This window comes from Nelumbo lutea, chromosome 3 (genome assembly GCF_056320005.1).
Source record: "Nelumbo lutea isolate HS-2025 chromosome 3, American lotus-T2T, whole genome shotgun sequence".
NCBI classification, from domain to species: Eukaryota; Viridiplantae; Streptophyta; class Magnoliopsida; order Proteales; family Nelumbonaceae; genus Nelumbo; species Nelumbo lutea.
The window spans coordinates 79,827,092-79,847,187 of NC_142686.1; the positions used below are offsets into that span (position 1 = coordinate 79,827,092).

General features: G+C 38.7%; 1 protein-coding gene across 1 annotated transcript in view; it reads right to left on the reverse strand.

Moving 5' to 3' along the window:
* LOC148865936 (carbon-nitrogen hydrolase family protein) overlaps positions 1 to 20,096 on the reverse strand; it is a 97,695-nt gene that overhangs the window by 55,069 nt on the left and 22,530 nt on the right. The window contains exons 6-7 of the mRNA XM_088977939.1: positions 17,601 to 17,735; positions 14,598 to 14,766 (exon numbers count right to left, since the gene is read on the reverse strand). Of these exons, the coding sequence (XP_088834065.1) occupies positions 14,598 to 14,766; positions 17,601 to 17,735 (304 nt within the window). The remainder of the gene's footprint in view (positions 1 to 14,597; positions 14,767 to 17,600; positions 17,736 to 20,096) is intronic.

Here is a 20,096-nt window from a genome sequence, read left to right on the forward strand (position 1 = left end):
TATGGACTCCTGGCGACACCACTTACCAGCCTACTGAAGAAGCATGCATTTGAGTAGGATCAGAAAGCTGATGAAGCCTTCCAGTTACTTAAGAAGGCTGTGACCACACCTCCAACAATGGCTCTTCCCGATTTTACACTAGAATTAGTGGTTGAAGCGAATGCCTCAGGCAAAGGGATAGGCGCAGTCTTGATGCAGCAGGGCCGACCATTGGCCTTCTACAGCAAGGCCCTCTCTCCCCAGGCCCAAGCCAAGTCCACATATGAGAAAGAACTCATGGCCATCACGCTATCAGTGCAGAAGTAGAGGGCATACCTCTTGGGCCAAAGATTCATTGTGTGCACGGACCACCGCAGCATCAAGCATCTGCTGGAGCAAAGAATTCTGCGCCCTGACCAGCAAAAGTGGGCCTACAAGTTACTGGGGTATGACTTTATTATTGAGTACAAGCCGGGACCTTCAAATGCTGTCGCCAACACACTCTCACGAGTGGAAGACCTTCACATCACTGGGGTGTCACGTAGGGGTGATCATGGGTCGGGCCAGGCCAGGCTTTGCACTTATGATAAGGGCTAAAGCTTAGGCCCGAGCCCGGCCCGGCTCGGGGTTCCGGGCCCGTAACATAAGCCCTAGCCCTGGTCTACACAGTCCCATGCCGAGCCGAGCCTGATTCCGGGCCAATGTCTTTCATATATATAACATTATATATCTATAATATTTTATATTAAATGACATAACATGCATATAAACTTTTATTTTATATATTATATAATATAAAATATTACATATAATATAAATTATACATGTCATGTTATATATAATATAAATTATACAAGTCATGTTATAATATTTATATACAAAATATATAATATAATGTAAAATAACATGTATACATATGTATACATTATACACAAAATGTGTAAGTTTAAATATATGCAGGCCGGGCCGGGTCAGGCCTGAACACAAAACCCAGGCCCAAGCCCAGAATTTCCGGGCCGGGCCGGGCTGGGCTGAAATGATCACCCCTAGTGTCACGACCAACTTATACCCTGATGGACCAATTAAAGCAGGAAGCCCACAATGACACTCACCTAGCCCAGACTAGGGCCCAAGTTCTCAAGGAACCAGCTCGCACCGATGGGTACACTATGAAGGGAGATGTTCTCCTTTACAGAGGGAGAATGGTGATTTCCGACAGATCCAACCATCACCAGGAGTTACTACGACTCTTTCACGACTCAGCACAAGGAGGACATTCAGGGGCTCTTCATACCTATAAACGTTTGGCCTCGCACTATTATTGGAAAGGCATGAAGTGCATGGTGCAGGAGTATGTAGCGAGATGTGCTACTTGCCAACAGAAAAAGTATAACACACAGGCACCGGCAGGACTGTTGCAGCCCCTACCCATACCAGAAAGAGTTTGGGAAGAAGTCACTATGGACTTCATAACCGGACACCCCACCTCTCAAAGGAAATCAGTAGTGCTGGTGGTTGTGGACAGGCTGAGTAAATATGCACACTTCATTGCCCTCTCCAGACCTTATTCAGCATCCACTGTAGCTTAAGCTTACATTCGGGAGGTGGCCAGACTCCACGGAACTCCCCTCTCCATCTTGATAAACCGGGATCCCATCTTTATGAGTTCCTTTTGGCAAGCTTACTTCACCGCTCAAGGGGTGCACCTACTTCACTTGACCAGTTATCATCCACAGACGGACGGGCAGTCGGAGGTAGTCAACCAATGTTTGGAGACCAATTTGCGGTGTTTTGTGGGAGATAAGCCCAAACAGTGGGCTCAATGGTTACTATGGGCCGAGTTCTGGTATAACACTACATTCCAGGTATCAGTAGGAACCACCCCTTTCAAAGTGCTCTATGGGTGTGACCCTCCATCTATCCTACCGTATGAAAAGGGGACAACATCAGTTGCTGAAGTTGAGAGCCAGCTTTCAGCAAGGGACCAGATACTCAAGACCCTCAGGTTCCATCTTCAGCAGGCCCTGCAGCGTATGAAGATAGCTTATGATAGGAAGCACCGGGAATTGGAGTTTTCAGTTGGGGATTGGGTATACTTGAAACTCCAACCATACAGGCAGGCGTCCCTAGCGAGAAGGTCGACTCAGAAATTATCTCCCCGGTACTTTAGGCCATTTCAGGTGGTTGAACGCATTGGGGCTGTTGCCTACCGACTGAACCTCCCTGCAGAGTGCCAGTTGCACCCCATATTCCATGTTAGCTTCCTGAAGCCTTGCCTATCTTCCTCTGATGTTACCAGTCCCACGCTTCTGCTGTTCACAGAGGATGGAGAAATAGTGTTTCAACCACAGCATGTTAAGTGGCATGAATGAAATAATCCTGAGTTCCTCTCCTCTCTCCTCTTCTCTTCTCTTCCTCTCTCTCTCGTCCATTTCAGGAGGGTGAGCTCCCTCGAACCAGATCTTCTTCTGTAACACGACCAGCAACCCTATCACTCTATGCTGATTTTCTTATAGCCTGAAGTGTATGTTTCCCTTAGATGACCAAGTAGGGCATTCAGATATCATGTGCCCTCTTGCTTACAATAGGTACATCTGTTCATTTGGTAGTGTGAAACAACATGGCTATATTCTGTAAAGAGACTAGGCCGAATGGGCCCTAACAGCTGGTTGTGTGATATCCTTTATTTTTATCTTTTATTTTATGTTGATGGGCCTCACTTAATGAGCCTGTTATTTGTTCTTGTTTTATTTTCTTTATGTAATTGCCAAGCTGGCCGCCCACTTAAGGTCATACTTGTCATCATTATTTTTTGGAGATTAATAAAATAGGGTTAGAGGAGAAAGGTGATTCATTCGACTTCTTCTTCTCTTCGACATACACAGCTCTTGCACTATTATTCAGATCTGATTTGCACTGTTAATTACTGATTTTAAACCAGATATTAGAAGACTGATTCACATCTTGGTATCAGAGCGGGTACAGTTCTTCTTTCTTCCTTTTTCTTCGTTTCTGTACACTCTAAAATCAAGAGAGTGTATGGAGAGATAGGTTCTCTATGGTATAGAGAATCACTTGCCCAGTTGGTAGAAGGGTTTGGAGATTTAAGTTCTGGCCGAATTTTGCCAAGAAGTGATGTTGTTTTGCTGCTGCCCGAAACCCTAGCCAACTAGAGATTTTCGAGGTTACCAGGAAAGGTGAAGCTTGGGTGTGGCGCTTTGTGCTTGGAAGGTGTCTTGTGACTGCTAAAGGAGGGCGGTTCAGGTTAGGAAGAGTTTGGGTCAGTCTAGTTGGTGCGGCACCATCTTCTCTCTTCCTCTCATCTGCTGGACGGAGCAAAACCCTAGTTTTTCAAGCACCCTATTTCTGGTTTGACTTCAAGTAAGTTTGCATAGTTAAAATTTCAGTTCTTTGATTTCCGTTTGACTAATGGAGACATATGGAAGTGAGTTCAAGCAGGTGCCGGTTTCTAGACCAGCTCCAGTAGATTCCGTTTTGATTGGTGTTACCACGATTAAGCTATATGGGATGAACTATCTTGCCTGGACACAATCTATAAAAATTTATGTTTGTAGTAGAGGAAAACTCGGGTATCTCACAAGCAGTAAGGTGAAACCCGAAGACACAGATCCTGAATTTGAGAGATGGATGCAAGAGAACTATACCATTATAGGATGGTTAGTTAACTCTATGCAACCTCATATAAGCCAGCACTATCTCTGGATGTCTTCTGCTAAGGAGATATGGGACAATGTAACTGAGACTTATTCACAGAAACTGAATGTAACCCGAGCGTACAAATTGAAAAGTGATGTGAAGAACCTGAGACAGGGGAAGAAGAGCGTAGCAATCTACTACTCTACACTAAAATCCCTATGGCAGGAAATTGATGTTATGGAAACTGTGGTACAAGAGAGTAAAAAGGATGCTGAAATGTACAAAAAGCTGGTGGAGAGAAATAGGGTGTTCGAGTTTCTCACTAGACTCAACCCTGAGTTTGATATTATCAGATAGAATATTTTGGCCAGAGATGAGGTTACTCTATCACAGGCACATGCCATGATAAGAAGTGAGGAAAGTAGACGACAAGTTCAGTTGCAGAGTCCACCTACAGAACACTTTGCACATACAGGAATGAAATCTAAGGAGCCTACTGAAAAGGGGGAGCAGGTGTGTGAATATTGCAAGAAACCACGGCATACCAAGGACACCTGCTAGAAAATTCACCCTGGACTACTCCCTGAGAGGTTTAAGAACAATCCTAAGAAGGGCAGTCAAGCGGGAAAACTCAAGACTGCTAATGCTACTACAGTACCTAAAGGGGGAAGTAAGGAGAGTGAGAAAACATCAACCATTGAGCAGTTGGCTGCAATGAAGTTAGACTTTGAGAAGTATGGGAGGCTCCTAAATCACCTGGAAGCTACAGTTTCTTCAGCCCACCCTTCCAACGGTACATCCTCTTCATCGGCTTTTGCTCACTCAGGTACATATGCCTCAGCAAATCATGCTTCAGTCTCAGGTAATCATAAACTCCCTTGGATTATAGATTCCGCTAAATCAGACCATATGACCAGCCTATCTAACCTTTTTTGTTCATATCATCTCCTCTCTGGGAAAGAGAAAATATCCCTTGTCGATGGGTCACTTGCCCCCATCTCTGGTAAAGGAGATATAAAGACCTCTGACAGCCTGTTCTTATCTTTCTATTCTCCATGTTCCTAAGCTTAATACAAACCTTTTATCTGTTAGTAGCTTAACAAAGTCCATGAACTGCAGCATAACCTTCTTTCCAACTCATTGTGTTTTTCAAGACCTGCAGTCTTAGAGGACGATTGGGAGTGGCCATGAGGCGAACGGAATATACTTGATGGACACACCAAATCAAGCCTTGGGACCACCTCATGGAGTTGCTTTAGAGTCAGTTATGTCAGAGTCTGTTAACAAAATTTCATTATGTCATTTTCAGTTTGGTCATTTGTCTTTTTCTGCTTTAAGCCATCTGTTCCCAGATATGTTTAAAGGAGTGCCTTTATCTAGTCTTCATTGTGAGTCATGTGAGCTAGCAAAGCATTGTAGACATTCTTATTCAATCAGTAATAAAAGATCTCTTTCTCCTTTCCATATTGTTCACTTTGATGTGTGGGGGCCATATCACATGCCAACCATGTGGGGCTACAGGTATTTTATCCTTTTTATTGATGATTATTCTCGTTATACATGGATTTATCTCATGAAATCCCGGGATAAAGTACCAATTATTGTGAAAATTTTTCATGAACTCATCCTCACCCAATTTAATACCCGTATCAAAATATTCCGCTCTGACAATACTAAGGAGTATTTTGAGAAAACCCTCTCCACCTATCTTGAAATCTTTGGGGTTATTCATCAAAGTTCTTGTTCCTACACTCCACAACAAAACAGGGTGGCGGAAAGAAAGAACAGACATGTGGTTGAGGTTGCCAAATCCCTTTTATTTGCATCCCATGTTCCTGTAAGGTTTTGGGGAGATGTTGTTCATACTGCTACCTACCTAATCAACCATATGCCCTCCAAGGTCCTTGGCTTTAAAACCCCCTTTAGTCTTCTCTTCTCGGATGAAGATCTCTTTTCTCTCCCTCTCTGTGTATTTGGGAGCACTTGTTATGTGCATATTCATAGTCACCAAATGCATAAATTTGAACCTAAGGCTCATAAGTGTGTGTTTCTGGGATATGCCTCTACACAAAAGGGTTATTGTTATTTTGATCCAGTTCGTGGCACCCACTTTGTATCTCGGGATGTCACCTTTGTAGAGTTGACTCCTTTCTTTAGTATTCCTCCTAAGGGGGAGACATCTGATGAACCCTTTGCTATGCCTCCAATTGTTCCTCTTCCCATCCCTTGTGAGTCTAATCATGGGGTGTCCACCTCTTCCACTGAACCCACCCCTGATCCTCCTCTTGCTTCTGCTCCTACTCTCCAAAGGTGTTACCAAAGGCAGAGATTCAGACATATGCAGGTTGTTTCCACTCCTTCGGAAGAGCATCTTGCCACTCCCACAGTTCCTGAGGAAACAGGTCAGCCCACTACCGACCCACCTTCGACCGTCCCTGATCTTGACCTTCCTATTGCTCTTCGCAAGGGCAAGCAGAAGTGTACAGTCCATTGCATCTCCAAACATTTACCTTACAGCCTTCTCTCTCCTTCCTACTACTCCTTTCTTACTTTTGTTTCTTCACATGTGATACCCAGGTCTGTACCGGAAGCATTATCTCAACCTGAATGGAGGGATGCTATGATGACTGAACTGGAAGCATTATATAAAAACCATACCTGAGATGTTGTGGACTTGCCGAAAGGGAAGGAACCAGTGGGGTGTAAATGGGTGTTTACCATTAAATATCACTCTGATGGATCAGTTGAGAGGTATAAGGCTAGGTTGGTTGCCAAGGGTTACACCCAAATGCATGGCATTGACTATCTTGAGACCTTTGCTACTATAGCCAAGATGACTTCAGTCAGGGTCTTGCTTTCTCTAGCAGCTACCTTTGACTAGCCCCTACACCAGTTTGATGTTAAAAATGCTTTCTTGAATAGAGATCTGCATGAAGAAGCCTATATGTCTCTACCTCCAGGGGTGTATGGGAAAGAAATGAAAGGCAAGGTGTGTAAACTACACAAATCCATTTATGGTCTCAAACAATCTCCTCGGGCTTGGTTTGAGAGATTTCGGGCTGCTCTTGTCTCCTTTGGCTACATTCAAACACAATCTGATCATACATTGTTCTTGAAGAGAAATAACACTCTGGTGAACTTCTTGATTGTTTATGTTGATGATATTGTGGTCACGGGTAATGACATTGAAGAGGCCAGGAAACTAAAAGGATTTCTCAATTCTGAATTTGAAATCAAAGACTTGGGAAACCTTCGGTATTTCTTGGGCATTGAAGTTGCTCGGTCTAAGGTCAGTATTTTCATATCTCAGCGCAAATATGTCCTTGATCTTCTTGCTGAAACTGGTAAACTTTGAGCTAAACCCATCTCCACTCCCATTGATCCTAATCATAAACTTTCTGCGACAGATGGTGAACCTTTGTCTGATAAGGGAGTGTTTCAAAGACTGCTTGGGAAGTTATTGTATCTTTGCATGACTCTGCCAGATATTTCCTATGCAGTAACTGTTATTAGTCATATTATGCATCTGCCTAAAAATACTCATCTAGTTGCTGCGGAAAGGGTTTTGTGCTACTTGAAAGGTACTCTAGGGAAAGGTATTCTATTTGCTAAGCATGGTCACATGAAGCTGGAGGCCTTTACTGATGCAGATTGGGCAGGATGTATGGATGACAGAAGGTCCACCTCTGGTTGTTGGGAATATTGTGTCTTGGAGAAGTAAGAAACAATCAGTAATTGCTAGATCCTCAGCAAAAGCAGAATATAGGGCAATGGCTCATGGTGTGTCAGAACTACTATGGCTACGATCCCTTCTAGAGGAATTGGGGGTGGACTACGAGAAACCAATGATGCTCTATTGTGACAACCAAGCTGCTATCAACATTGCACATAATCCTGTTCAACATGACAGAACTAAGCGCATTGAGGTTGATAGGCATTTCATAAGGGAAAGAGTCTCTTCAGGAGAAGTTTATTTGCCATTTATCACATCAAAAGAGCAACTGGATGATATCTTGACCAAGGAAGTTCCCAAAGGGAAATTGACACAGTATATAAGCAAGTTGGGCATGACATCTATGCTCAGCTTGAGGGGGAGTGTAAAGAGACTGGGCCGAATGGGCCCTAACAGTTGGTTGTGTGATATCCTTTATTTTTATCTTTTATTTTATGTTGATGGGCCTCACTTAATGGGCCTGTTATTTGTTCTTGTTTTATTTTCTTTATGTAATTACCAAGCTGGCCGCCCACTTAAGGGCATACTTGTCATCATTAATTTTTGGAGATTAATAAAATAGGGTTAGAGGAGAAGGGTGATTCATTCGACTTCTTCTTCTCTTACCTCTTCTCTTCGACATACACAGCTCTTGCACTATTATTCAGATCTGATTTGCATTGTTAATTACTGATTTTAAACCTCATATTAGAAGACCGATTCACATCTTATTCCTTGCATTCATAGCATTACACTTTAGAGAGATCCTTCTTTGGCTTTGGTTTGTTTGCAAAGAAAACACTTTCAACCCTGTACCCTCCATATTTGGACTGTTATTGTTCTAGCACTTCTAGATTGGATTGTTCTTGTTCTCTTTTGAAGAAAACTACCTCTTGGAGTGTTTTATTATTGCTGTCTCAATATAAGGTTGGTTTTGTATTAGTTTTTTGCATGTTTTTCCCTCCTATATTGCTGCAGTTTCTTTTTTATGGTTGTATTGGTGAAATGGCATCCAACAAAAGGGAAATCTTGTCTGTCATGTTTGATGGAAGCAACTATGCCCCATGGAAGTTCCATTTCCAGTTTTTTTGTTTAAGGACAAGGTCTCTGGGGATATGTTGATGGTTCAGTAGCTAAGACTGATGATTCCAATGGTAAAGGACTGAAACAAAGGAAAATAGATAATGCAAGGACTACATCCTAGATTTTGGGATCAATTGAAATTGACATTGCTATTCTGATGAGGAGTCTTAAGACTGCGAAGGAGATGTTTGAGTATATAGAAAAGGTTTATCAACAGTCCAATCTGTCTCAACAAAACCAAATTGAAACAGAAATCTTCTCTTACAACCAAGGGGAGAAGAAGATCCAGGAGTATTATGCTGGTTTTGTTAATTTACGGATTGAGTAAGAATTAGTAGCTAGTGCACATAAGGGACTCTTTGATAGCCTGTTGTGTCAAGGCTATGAAGGATCATTTTGACAAAAGAAGATCATGCATTTCCTAATGCATTTGAGGCCTAAGTATAAAGTGATTAGATAGAACCTTTTGAGTGGGGATACTACCCCAAGTCTAGACACTATATTAGGGGAAATTCTTAGAGAAGAAACCATAGTTGTCAAGGTGACGCCTAGGCAATGCCTAGGCGACAAGGTGCCCTTTGAGGCTCACCTCTCCTAATCGCCAAGAAGTTTTGTACTATGTATTGTAAATACCTTTTTATTCTTTATTGTTTGACATTATAATTATAAAATAGGGACTATTAAACTAAAATATTCATTTTGTGTGTTTATATACTAATTTGTTTTTATTATTTTCTTATTTGTTAGGATTTAATCAATACAAACATTGTTAAATGCTGTATTGAACCCTCGAAGACTTTAAGACCTGAACCAATAAGTAAGGAAGAACTTAAAATTTTGTCTAATCAACACACTTTCTATACTTTAACATGAACTCTATACTTTTCTTATGAAAATTATGAATAATTATTAAGGAAATATGGCTATGGTACCTAGGAAACTACCCTAGGATCTATATTTTCTATATAAAAAAATTCATCACCTAGGCGACTAGGCGACAAGGCACCCCCTAACGCCCAGCCTCGCCTTGGCGCCTTGAAAACTATGGAAGAAACGAGGCTGCTTACTTAGTCTACTATCAATAGGAAACATGACTCTAGAACTTCAAGGAGAGATCAAAACCCTCCAATAAAATTCACACTCAGCAAAACAACTGAACAGAAATGAAGACTAGGCTAGGGTAATACCAGATCTGTAGTCTCACTGTGATCTGATTAGGCAATCAAGAGCTCCGATGGAATGAGTGAGAAAAGCCTCTTGTTTTCTACAGAAAATCAGCAAAGAAAAGGTTGATCGAAACAGCCCCAAATATGCACTTATATCTTGAGAAGTAGAAACCAACAAGAGCCTCCCCAGTCCTCTTATAAGAACCTTCAAGCACTACATCAAATATTATCAGCAAGTGCAGTTCATCGAATCTGCTCTGATACCATGACAAAGACAGCAATTTCAAAGATACAAGAGTTTGAATGGATGTGTCTTAGTGACAACACGCCCAAAAGAGATGTATTATATATCAAGGGAGTACAAAAGAGTGAAAGGACAGTTGTGCCTCTCTCTAATGCAAAGAATAAAAGACTATGTATACAATAGAAAATAATGATACTATACATAAGATAGATGATATAAAAATGTGCCCCCAACCAAGTCAGCCCATAGTGTCTCTACAAGAGATAACTACTTAAGTCTCTTAATCTTCTCCTATTTGATATATACAGTTTGCTATGATTTTTTTAGTTTAAATGTGTGATTATACTTCTTCTTAACTGTCCACGAAATTCTAATGACACTTTCTGTTTCTTTTTTTTTTTGTAATTTTCCCTGATTTCTTTAGAATATCCAAATATTTTAGTGAATTTGCGAAACATCCCCAAAATTTCTCATTCCTACATGATAAAACATCCACTGATATCCAAATTCTGAATCATGCTTTTGATTATGCCTACAAAGTTGGCAATTTCATTTTTAGGTGCAGTCGATGGGGATTAAAGCTAGAAACTTGTACCACCTTTAAATCTAGATACCATTCAAGAGCATCCCTTTTGGATGCTCAGGAATAGCTCAGTAGTAGTTCCAAGTGGGAAATATTCATTGCTAAATAGGTGACTAGGATAGCCAAATTTCCTTTAAAGGTATAACCTTCTATATGCTAACAACTTGAAAAGTAATTGATGATCAACAGAATCATTTTGCCTTGTGGCATATGTACTTTATGACTTCATGTATACAAAGGCCATTTTATGCTTAACCACAACACTGTAACAGACACCCTAAAGTTGTAGTTCTGTTTTCTTGTAATGGTGTAGTTTTGTTTTCTTCTTGTACTCTTGCTGTTTGGTTCTGGGTTTGTTTAGTGGAAGCCCTTGTACTGTATCCTTGCCTGCTATTCTATTAGCAGGGTTTCTGTTTTTTAATGAAAGTCATGTTGATTATCAAGAAAAAAAAAAATCGTTTCGAAGTTTCAGTCTGTAGGTACTTGTAAACTTGCACCCCCTCTCAGATTTCCAAGCACTGATTTGCAATCCTGTTCTATACTTCTTTTTGCCTGTATTATTCTGGAATGTCAGAAAAGAAAAGGTAGATTGTCCAGAAGAGAAATCCATAAAATAGATTAAGATCATTATCTGCATATTGTGCAAGTCTCCTTTATGGGTCATGGAAATATAAAGCAGGGGGTTAAAATGTCATTGTTGGTGGAAATGTTGATCATGAAAATATTGTAAAAATTATAGACATGACAGAAACAATGTAAAATATGCAAAATTATAAATTGATATTTTACAAAATGATAAAAAGAAGCATAGGAATACCTTTTGAACTATTATCTTTTTCTGAATCATTAAACAAAGAATAGGATTCCACATCTTTTGTGGAAGCCCTTGCACTATATCCTTGCCTGCTATTCTATTAGCACTTTAGCAGGGCTTCTGTTTTTTAATGAAAGTCACGTTGATTCAAAAAGAAAGAAAAAAAAAATTGTTGCAAAGTTTCAGGCTGTAGGTACTTATAAACTTGCACCCCCTCTCATATTTCTAAACATTGATTTGCAGTCCTGTTCTACACTTCTGTTTTGCCTGTATTCTTCTGGAATGTCAGAAAAGAAAAGGTAGATTGTCCAGAAGATAAAGCCATAAAATAGATTAAGTTCATTATCTGCATATCATGCAAGTCTCCTTTATGTGTCATGCAAATATAAAGCAGGGTTTAAAATGTCAGTGTTGGTGGAAATGCTGATCATGAAAATATTGTAAAAATTATAAACATGACAGAAACATTGTAAACTATGCAAAAATGTAAATTGATATTTTACAAAATGATAAAAGAAGCATACGCACACCTTTTTTAATTATTATCTTGTTCTGAATCATGAAACGAAGATAAGAAACTAAGGTTATAGACAAAAGAATATTTTCTGAAGTTGTCCTGTAAATCCTAAGATTCAAAACTACACGATAGAAAAAGTTAAAGAAAATTTTGAAGTCAGAAAATGCAAATGGTTCTAAATCAACCAAATAATCTATTACACAAACAAAAACTAATATTTAATTTCATGTTTGAAATGGATATCGAGCTGGCTCCAAGTGGTAATAATCTAAGTTGGGTGAGCAATAATATTGCTAGCCTACATATCTACAATATTGTCACCAACTTGTATTATAATACTATCTCTTGTACCCTGTATTAGGGGTAAGCATGGGTTGGTCTGGTTCGGTTCAATGGCAGAACCTGGAACCTACCCTATAAGGGTCGGTTCCAGGTTTTTGGAAAACCTACCCTATGAAGGTTGGTTCCAGGGTCAGTTCTGGCATTGGTGGTTCCAGGGTCTACCTGTGGAACCTGTTCTTTCTTTATTCTCCCACTTCAAAAAAACAGAAGCATGTTCTTTAAAAACTTGATTTTCAATAAATATAATATATAGTTTAAAACTTATACTATCTTTATTCATTAATTTGAGTAATTTAATATGTAAATTATCATCATATGGTTCAAAACTTATAATTTAAATTTAAATTTTGTAAATATTACCTTTTACATTACTTACTGTACACATTCAAATGTTAAAATGAAAACAAATGATCAAATCATTTAAGTAACTCAATGATCAAGGAAGACCATGGTCTTTGTAACCATGAGTACTAGGGTTTAAATCTTCACATCTCCAAAAGTATTTGGGGGTTTATTTCAAGGCAAGTTTGGTTCCAAGGCAGGTTCCACCAAGGTCGGTTCATCAGGTTGGCTTATGTAGGATAAACCCTAGACCCTGGAACCGGCCTGGGTGGGGATCAGTTCCAAGAATGTGGGACCAGACCCTACCCCTGTAACAGGTTGGGTAGGGTGGTTGAAGGTCAGTTCCATTCGGTCTGGGTAGCATAGTTTTCAAGGCGTCTAGGCAATTCTGGGCAACACTGGGGTGCCTAGTCCCCTACTCACCTAGGCAATAAAAATTTTATAATATAAAAAACTAACTTTTGGATAGTCCCCTACTTTTATGCACCATTCAGCATGTATATTAATAGAAAAAATAGCAATTCTCTTTAATAAGAACATTATATTTCCTCTAAAAATGTGGCAAACCATCACAACTAAAATATAAAAATCTTTTACATATATTAATTTCATTATTTTCAAAAATAATATACTATTATAAGTATTTAACATTGCAGCATATCAACTAGCAGCTAAAGAATGTTTACATGATAAATATTCAAGATGGAAAGTAAAATAGAAAAAACAAGGATGGAGTTTCTGTTTTATTTAATTAGAGAGAGAGAATAGAAAAAAAAAAGAACCTCTTTATAATTCTATTCTTTCTTTCCTCTTTCTTTTTTTTCTTTCTTTCTTTCTTTTTCTCTCCTCAAAACCCTTTTATCTTTTAAATTTCAATAGTAAAACATTAAAACAAATGTGCCCGCCTTGTCATTTTTGTCACCTAGGCAGGCACCTAGATGCTAAAAGTAAGGCGTTTGGGCGAGGTGCCTAGTCGCCTAGGCGACACCTTGACAACTATGTTGGGTAGAACCTACCCATTTGCTCACCCCTACCCTGTATAGTGCGGGTAGTGTTCACTGGGGAATATAACAATCATAGTAAAATTTCATGTCACTACCCACGGAAATGGATATATGTCATGGAAATCATCTCTTGTATTCCTAGTAGTGTTCACTAGGGGATATGTCAATCATAGTTGTCAAGGTGCCTAGGCGACCACAGGTCACTCAGTTGCCTAGGCAATGGAATTTGAAAGTATAAAATAAATATTCCTACCCCTCTTAAGCTCTATAGGTTTTTTATACTAACCAACATACATGTATGCTACCTATTAGCAATAAAATCATTCGAATAAAACATAAAATGCCATAGCTAGCATCTAGGCCAACAAAAATGGGGGACGAAGCCCCTTTTCGTTCCCAACATAATGTCCAAGAGGATGATGTGGGCTGTGTTTAAGGGGGTGGAGACCCTGTTTCAGGCTAAGAAAATGGAGGAGGATTGTTAAAAGTAAGAAAGAATGAGTACCAATATGATTTTTAGGAAGGAGGAGGAGGCAAAGCCCCTATTTCATCATAAAAATATTTCTTAAAGAAGAAGAAGAAACGTACCTGGAGGTCTTGGACTGAACAATGGAAACTTAGCTCTCGGTTCAAAATTCAAAGTCTCCAACCCAAAGAAACTTTCGTAGTTTTAATGTAAAGAGAATTATTTTAATAAAAAAATTGTAACAAACAACAGGGTGTATTCTAATAAAATAAAACAAACCAATAAAATGATATAATACATATGCACATCCAAAAAAATAATATAATATATATAGGTGAGCGCCTAATACAAAAACACCTTGGCGTTGGGCGAGGTGACTTCTAAAAATCACCTAGTTGCCTAGGCATCGCCTTGACAACTATGATGTCAATTCCAGTAAAATTCCATATCACTACCCATGGAAATGGAAATGTGTCGAGGAAATATTAGGAAATTTAAAGGCATTTTAAACCATATATAAAGGAATATCGAGAAATATTCTCATTATACTCCACTCCTTAAGAAAAACTCCCCATATCAACATCTAAATACAGTGTCTAGATCAATAAAATCATGAGCTATAACTTGAAATAAGAAAATATCCAAAGATGATATTCTAGAAAAATGCTTTTGAGATTACTTAACTGACCTTTTACAACAAGCTGGCACATGCAACCAAAAATGGCTGCCACTGAAGAGCTATCTGCTCCACCAGAAAGTGGAAGTAAAAAGCCTGAAGCTCCACTTCTTCGTAAGTAGTCCCAAAGCCAGCAAGCAGGTCCAAAAGCTATCTCCTCCTCAGGAGAGTGATATCTAATCTGCACATCATCAATGATGCTTCATTTGTCAAATACAAGGGGTAAAGTTTGATAGAATCAGTCACTTATACAGCAACTATATCCATAATCACCAAACTGAAAACTAAACAATCTTTTTTCATCTGTTCTTTGGTGCAAGAAAGGATCAATTCTTTCACCGTGCCAGATCACCTCATTTAACTAGTCTTATACTTGGACCTTTTAGGTAGATTTCATGAACAAGGACTTCTATTAACAATATCTTCTTCTGGGAGCTTGCTCCAAGCAGTCCCCTGTCTATGCTTTCTCCGATTCTCTCATTGCAAATTCTCTTCTCTGTTTACATTCTTGAATTAATTTTATCTTTTCCCATTCAATTAGGGCCATTACCCAATGATGGCCCCAGCTATATGGGGTCTTGGGAGGGATGGGCTGGATATGGTCCTAATCTTTGGCATCTTTTTGCACAAAGCAGCAGCTCTGGAGTCAAACCTACATTCTCATTTTTGTCAAACCAAGATTTCCCATTACACAAAGCAATGTTGGTCCCTTCTATCTCTTCCTATTTAATAAATTGCATATTAATTTTATTGCTAGCTGTACTACTTTTCCTATATAAGTGCTTCTCAGTATATCACTGCGATTCGACCAGCCCTATATATCATTCCTAGACACCAATTATCCATCCCCATTCCATCCTAGAACAAAACCCTACATATCATGGGGGGATGTGCAATTGAGAGACAGTAAGTACTACAGCCTGTGCGTGAGATCGAAATAGGAGTAAAAGTACTCTGAATTTCTTTCGCCCAGAAATTTTGTGGTAGGGAAGAGATGGGAAAGAGCATTGTGAAAGAGGCACAAGAAATTACACCTAATGGATCAGCAATCCACAAGCACTTATCAGAAAGGTCAGAAACAAGAAAGACTATCAAGAGTGTTCAGCAAGTAGAGTTCCAACATCCCTGAGGCCTCTTCTAAGGCCAAGATCCCAAGACAGGCCAAGAGAAGAATGGGACACAGTGTTGCGACCATGAATTTTCAGATTTCTATCACACCTCTAAATGGTCTGAATTATTTATAGTGGTCTAAGGTTGTAAGATTATTTTTAGGAGGGAGAGGAAAATTGGGGTATTTGACTGGCAAGATAAAGGAATCCCAAGATGAAGGCACAGTTCATTAAAAGTGGGAGTGGGAGAATTACATGATCATGTCATGGTGTTGTCTTCAGTGCAGCCCACATTATGGAAAAATTTTATGTGGACTGAAACACCAAAGAGATTTGAATTCAATCCAAATCTAAATATGCTAAGCATAGACACTTCGCACATGTTTATCTACTACAAATTGAATCCTCAACTTGACATCAAGGTGATAAGAGCCTCTCAGTCTACCATTCTACCCTTCAATGTGGAAGAAATTAGATCACTACTTGTCTATTGATTAGGATAATAGAGGGATGCCTCATCCTATATGAAGCTGGCATTATAAAAGAAGTTGTTTGCTTTCTTGGCTGATCTAAACAAGATTCAAAGTATCAATACAATACCCATATTGGGCATATCGTGTTGTATCTTGGGCTCATCAATATGCCTATTTTAAAGGCTTACATGATTTCTAAGTTTTTAAAGTATTAATATTTGATGTGACAGGTAGCCTGTCAAAATATCAGGGCAAAACATTTAAAAAAATGGTAGTTTCAGCTCACCAAAGCTCTCGATACACAAATTTTGTATATCAAGAGTACTGATACTTTGAAACATGGATCTAAGTTAGATGCATAAACCTATTAGAGTCTAGATCTTGGGTAGGGATGCAGATCAGGTTGCCCAACTTGAAGACTTTCAATTGCATTGAGCTCAGGTTAGGTTTTGGCCCATTGACAATTTGACAAATTCCCAACCCAACCCAAATTGCAGCCCAATCTTGGATAGCAAAGAAACTTTCCACACTCCATGAGGTGCATGCATTAATATAGTCAAAAGAGAGTAGTTGGGTTGCTATCAATCCACCTAAGGAGAAGCAAGTTGTTCTTGCGGGAAGAGGTAGACACAAGAAAGTAAAAACAAGAACCCCAAGAAAGATAAAAAGGAAAACAATGATGAACTCATTGTAAGAGACACAAGCACACTGAGACTGAGAGTTGTGGGATTTAGTGGAAAATCCAAAAAGTTTAAAATTAACCCTAGGAAGAAAACCAGTACTACCAGAATTGCTACCTAAACTTTTAATAATGAAAATCAATAGCAATCCACCCATGATACTGTCCAAGGACACTATGAGTTACAGACACAAGGAGGACCTCCATGTCATATGTCGTGAAATCAAATAGCCAAGATGTCTTTACTATCCCTTTTGAGTTTCCTAGGATCATTGATTTAGGAGCTTCCACTCATATGACTAGTAAGTCTGGTCTCTTTTCTTCTTATCAACTATTATCAGTTAGAGATAATGAAAGAATTGCAAATGGTTCATTGATAGTCTTACTAAGTCTTTAAATTGATGTGTAAGCTTTCTTGATTCATGTCTTTTAAGATTTGATCTTGAGGAAGATGATTGGCCGAGGACTTATAGCAGATAGTCTCTACAAATTGGACCAAGCAACCTCTACATATTGTTCTGAGGGATTGGAACATATTGTATTTTCTGCTTCTATTGTAAATCCTTCTCTGGTCCATAGTGTATGTAGGTGGACCTTTTTTGTGAAACAGTTGTTACATTTAAGCTTTATATATGTTTGATGCAATTACTCATTACCTATCAAAAAATCATATAGAAACATTTTCCATTAATTCCTTACAACTTTAGGATATTTGAGGAAGATAAGCTTACTACCTTGAAGGCACATGACTGACCTTAAGTGGGCTGGAAAGAGACATTTGAGGAGTAAAAGATTGGCAAAGCTTGTATGGTGCTTCAACTGAAAAAACTTTTGATTTGCAACTTGCTTGCTCTTGAAAACTGCTTATGGATCCTCTGAGACTAGCAACCTGATATTTAAAAAACATGTGAAGTTACCAAAAATAGGAGTTAATACAGATTGATGAGAAAAACAAAAAGCATATATCATTCTATAATATTCTGAGCGGATAAAATGAGGTAATATACAATAAATGGCTAAATGGAATGGATACAAATGAAGTTAAATCTTCCTACGATAAATCAAGAGGCCTGCCCCTATGGTCAACCTTTTTGTGTGTAAGTTAAATCCTCCTAAGTATGATCTCTAGAGATGTTCCTGTACCATGTTAGGGTTTTACTAAAAGAAGATATGCAAATGGATACCAATGAATTCCAACCTAACATTAAGGAACCTTGGTTTTCAATAGTAGTTAAGGCTTAAATGTTCAAACCATACTCTTAAGAACTTTGGTTTTTACATAGGAACATTAGCAGCGAATGAGGTTATTAGCACTGCATCAGCATCTGGCTTAAGTGTTTCCTATTAAGATTACTTGATTATAGCCTAAGAAGATGATGCAGGCATTGAAACAAGGAAAGAAACTTTGGAAGAAGAAATCAAGTTTCTTCATATTCTTGTTTGTGTCTTAAAAGAGGATTAGTCATCTTAAAGGGTTAAATTAGTTCAAAAGGTTATATTAGAAAGTACTTAGAATTCTGAAAAGTTAAAGATGCAACCATTTAATTTTTCTCGGTCTATTTTAAGGGCCAAAACTTATCCATTTTACATAATTTTGGTGTCAGTATAGTTTTTTTTTTTCAACTACTTATCCAAGAAAACCCAGATCTTGTGAATCCAATGCGTATTTGGGAAGGTTATAACTATTCTAGCAATAGGGTGACATCCTGTTATGGGATTAAGATGTTCCCCTTTTTTTTCTCTTTTTGTTTATCTTGGAGCTGTCATTTGTTTGTTTAGTTTTAACATGATTAGTAATGGATATTTCAAGTTGGTTTAGGAGTTGCAGTCCATACTAAGAGTCCCTATGTTTATATATGAATTTTCTTTATTTTTAATGTAATTAGGAGTCAATTCTGGTCAGTTTCTTAGTTGGGTCTGCAGAAGAACTATTGGAATATCAGAGTTGATTTAGTGGAGTGGAAAATTTGTTGGAAGCTACCTGCAGGTATAGATCTGAATATCTTTTTTACATAACTCAGATCCTTAATTCACCTTCTTTACCCGCCATGTTGACCCTTGACGCAATATAGAAACGAAACACGTGAAAAAAGCTTCAAAGAAAAGAGCAGAAGTCGAATTTTAGGAAGAAGAATTCTTTACTAAACAATTAAGAGAAAATTGATAACAAGAGAACTCCCTTAGCTTCTCGTAGCTACTCTTTATATAGGCATACACCCTTATGTCTCCTAATCCTAATCTGAAAACACTCCATAATAGAATCCTACTAAAACTCCTTAAAAATAAAATCATAATCTAAGAAAACACTCCAAAATAGAATCCTACTAAAATCCTTCAAAAGGTTAATTGAATATAAATTTGAAATAATGCTATCATGGAAAAAACGAACTAAGATGGAAACTCTGAGATGGCACCAACTTGGTAAAAGCGTACTAAGATAGAATTCCTGTGATGATGTTATATCAGTAAATATTTACTAAGATGGGCCGGTAGCATCATTTCTACTTCTTATGTGTCTTGGAATGGTCCCAACTTGCGTAGAACTTATCGGCCTTTTCCTGTACTGCATCATCCTCCCCAGATTAAGGAGAATCCGTCCTCAGATTCAAACCACCATCTGACTAATCGCCAACGTAAAGTACCAAGTGTTGGACATTGAAAACATCATGGGTACGTATATGGCTGGGTAGCTTTAGTCTATACGCATTCTCATTGATGACTTCGACTATCTCGTATGGTCCAATCTTCCTTGGTGCTAGCTTTCCACATTGCCCAATTGATAGGCGGTCCTCTGTTAAAATGGCCCAAACATGGTCTCCCGTATCAAATACTACTTTCCTCCTTTTTCCATCAACATATTGTTTGTACTTAGCATTAGCTACCTCTAGCTTGTTGTGGACCTCTTCTTGGAGGTTCTTAAGCTTCTGTACCATATCATCAGCCTTGTCATGAATTAAGCCTGGCCAAGTACTAGTAGCAAGGTCAAGGACGCTACGAGGGTTGGCCTCCTGGTTTTGGACCTATTGAAGGCGAACTCAGCTTGTGCTAATAAGAGATCCCATTGTCGTTCATGGCTAGTTGCAAAGGTTCTCAAAAGATTCCCCAAACTCCTATTGACTACTTCTGTTTGGCCATCCATTTGAAAATGATATAAACTACTAAACTGTAATGAGGTACCCATTAACCTCCAGAGACTTCTCCAAAAGTGTGATATGAACTTGGAGTCTCTATCCGAAGTAATCTAAGATGG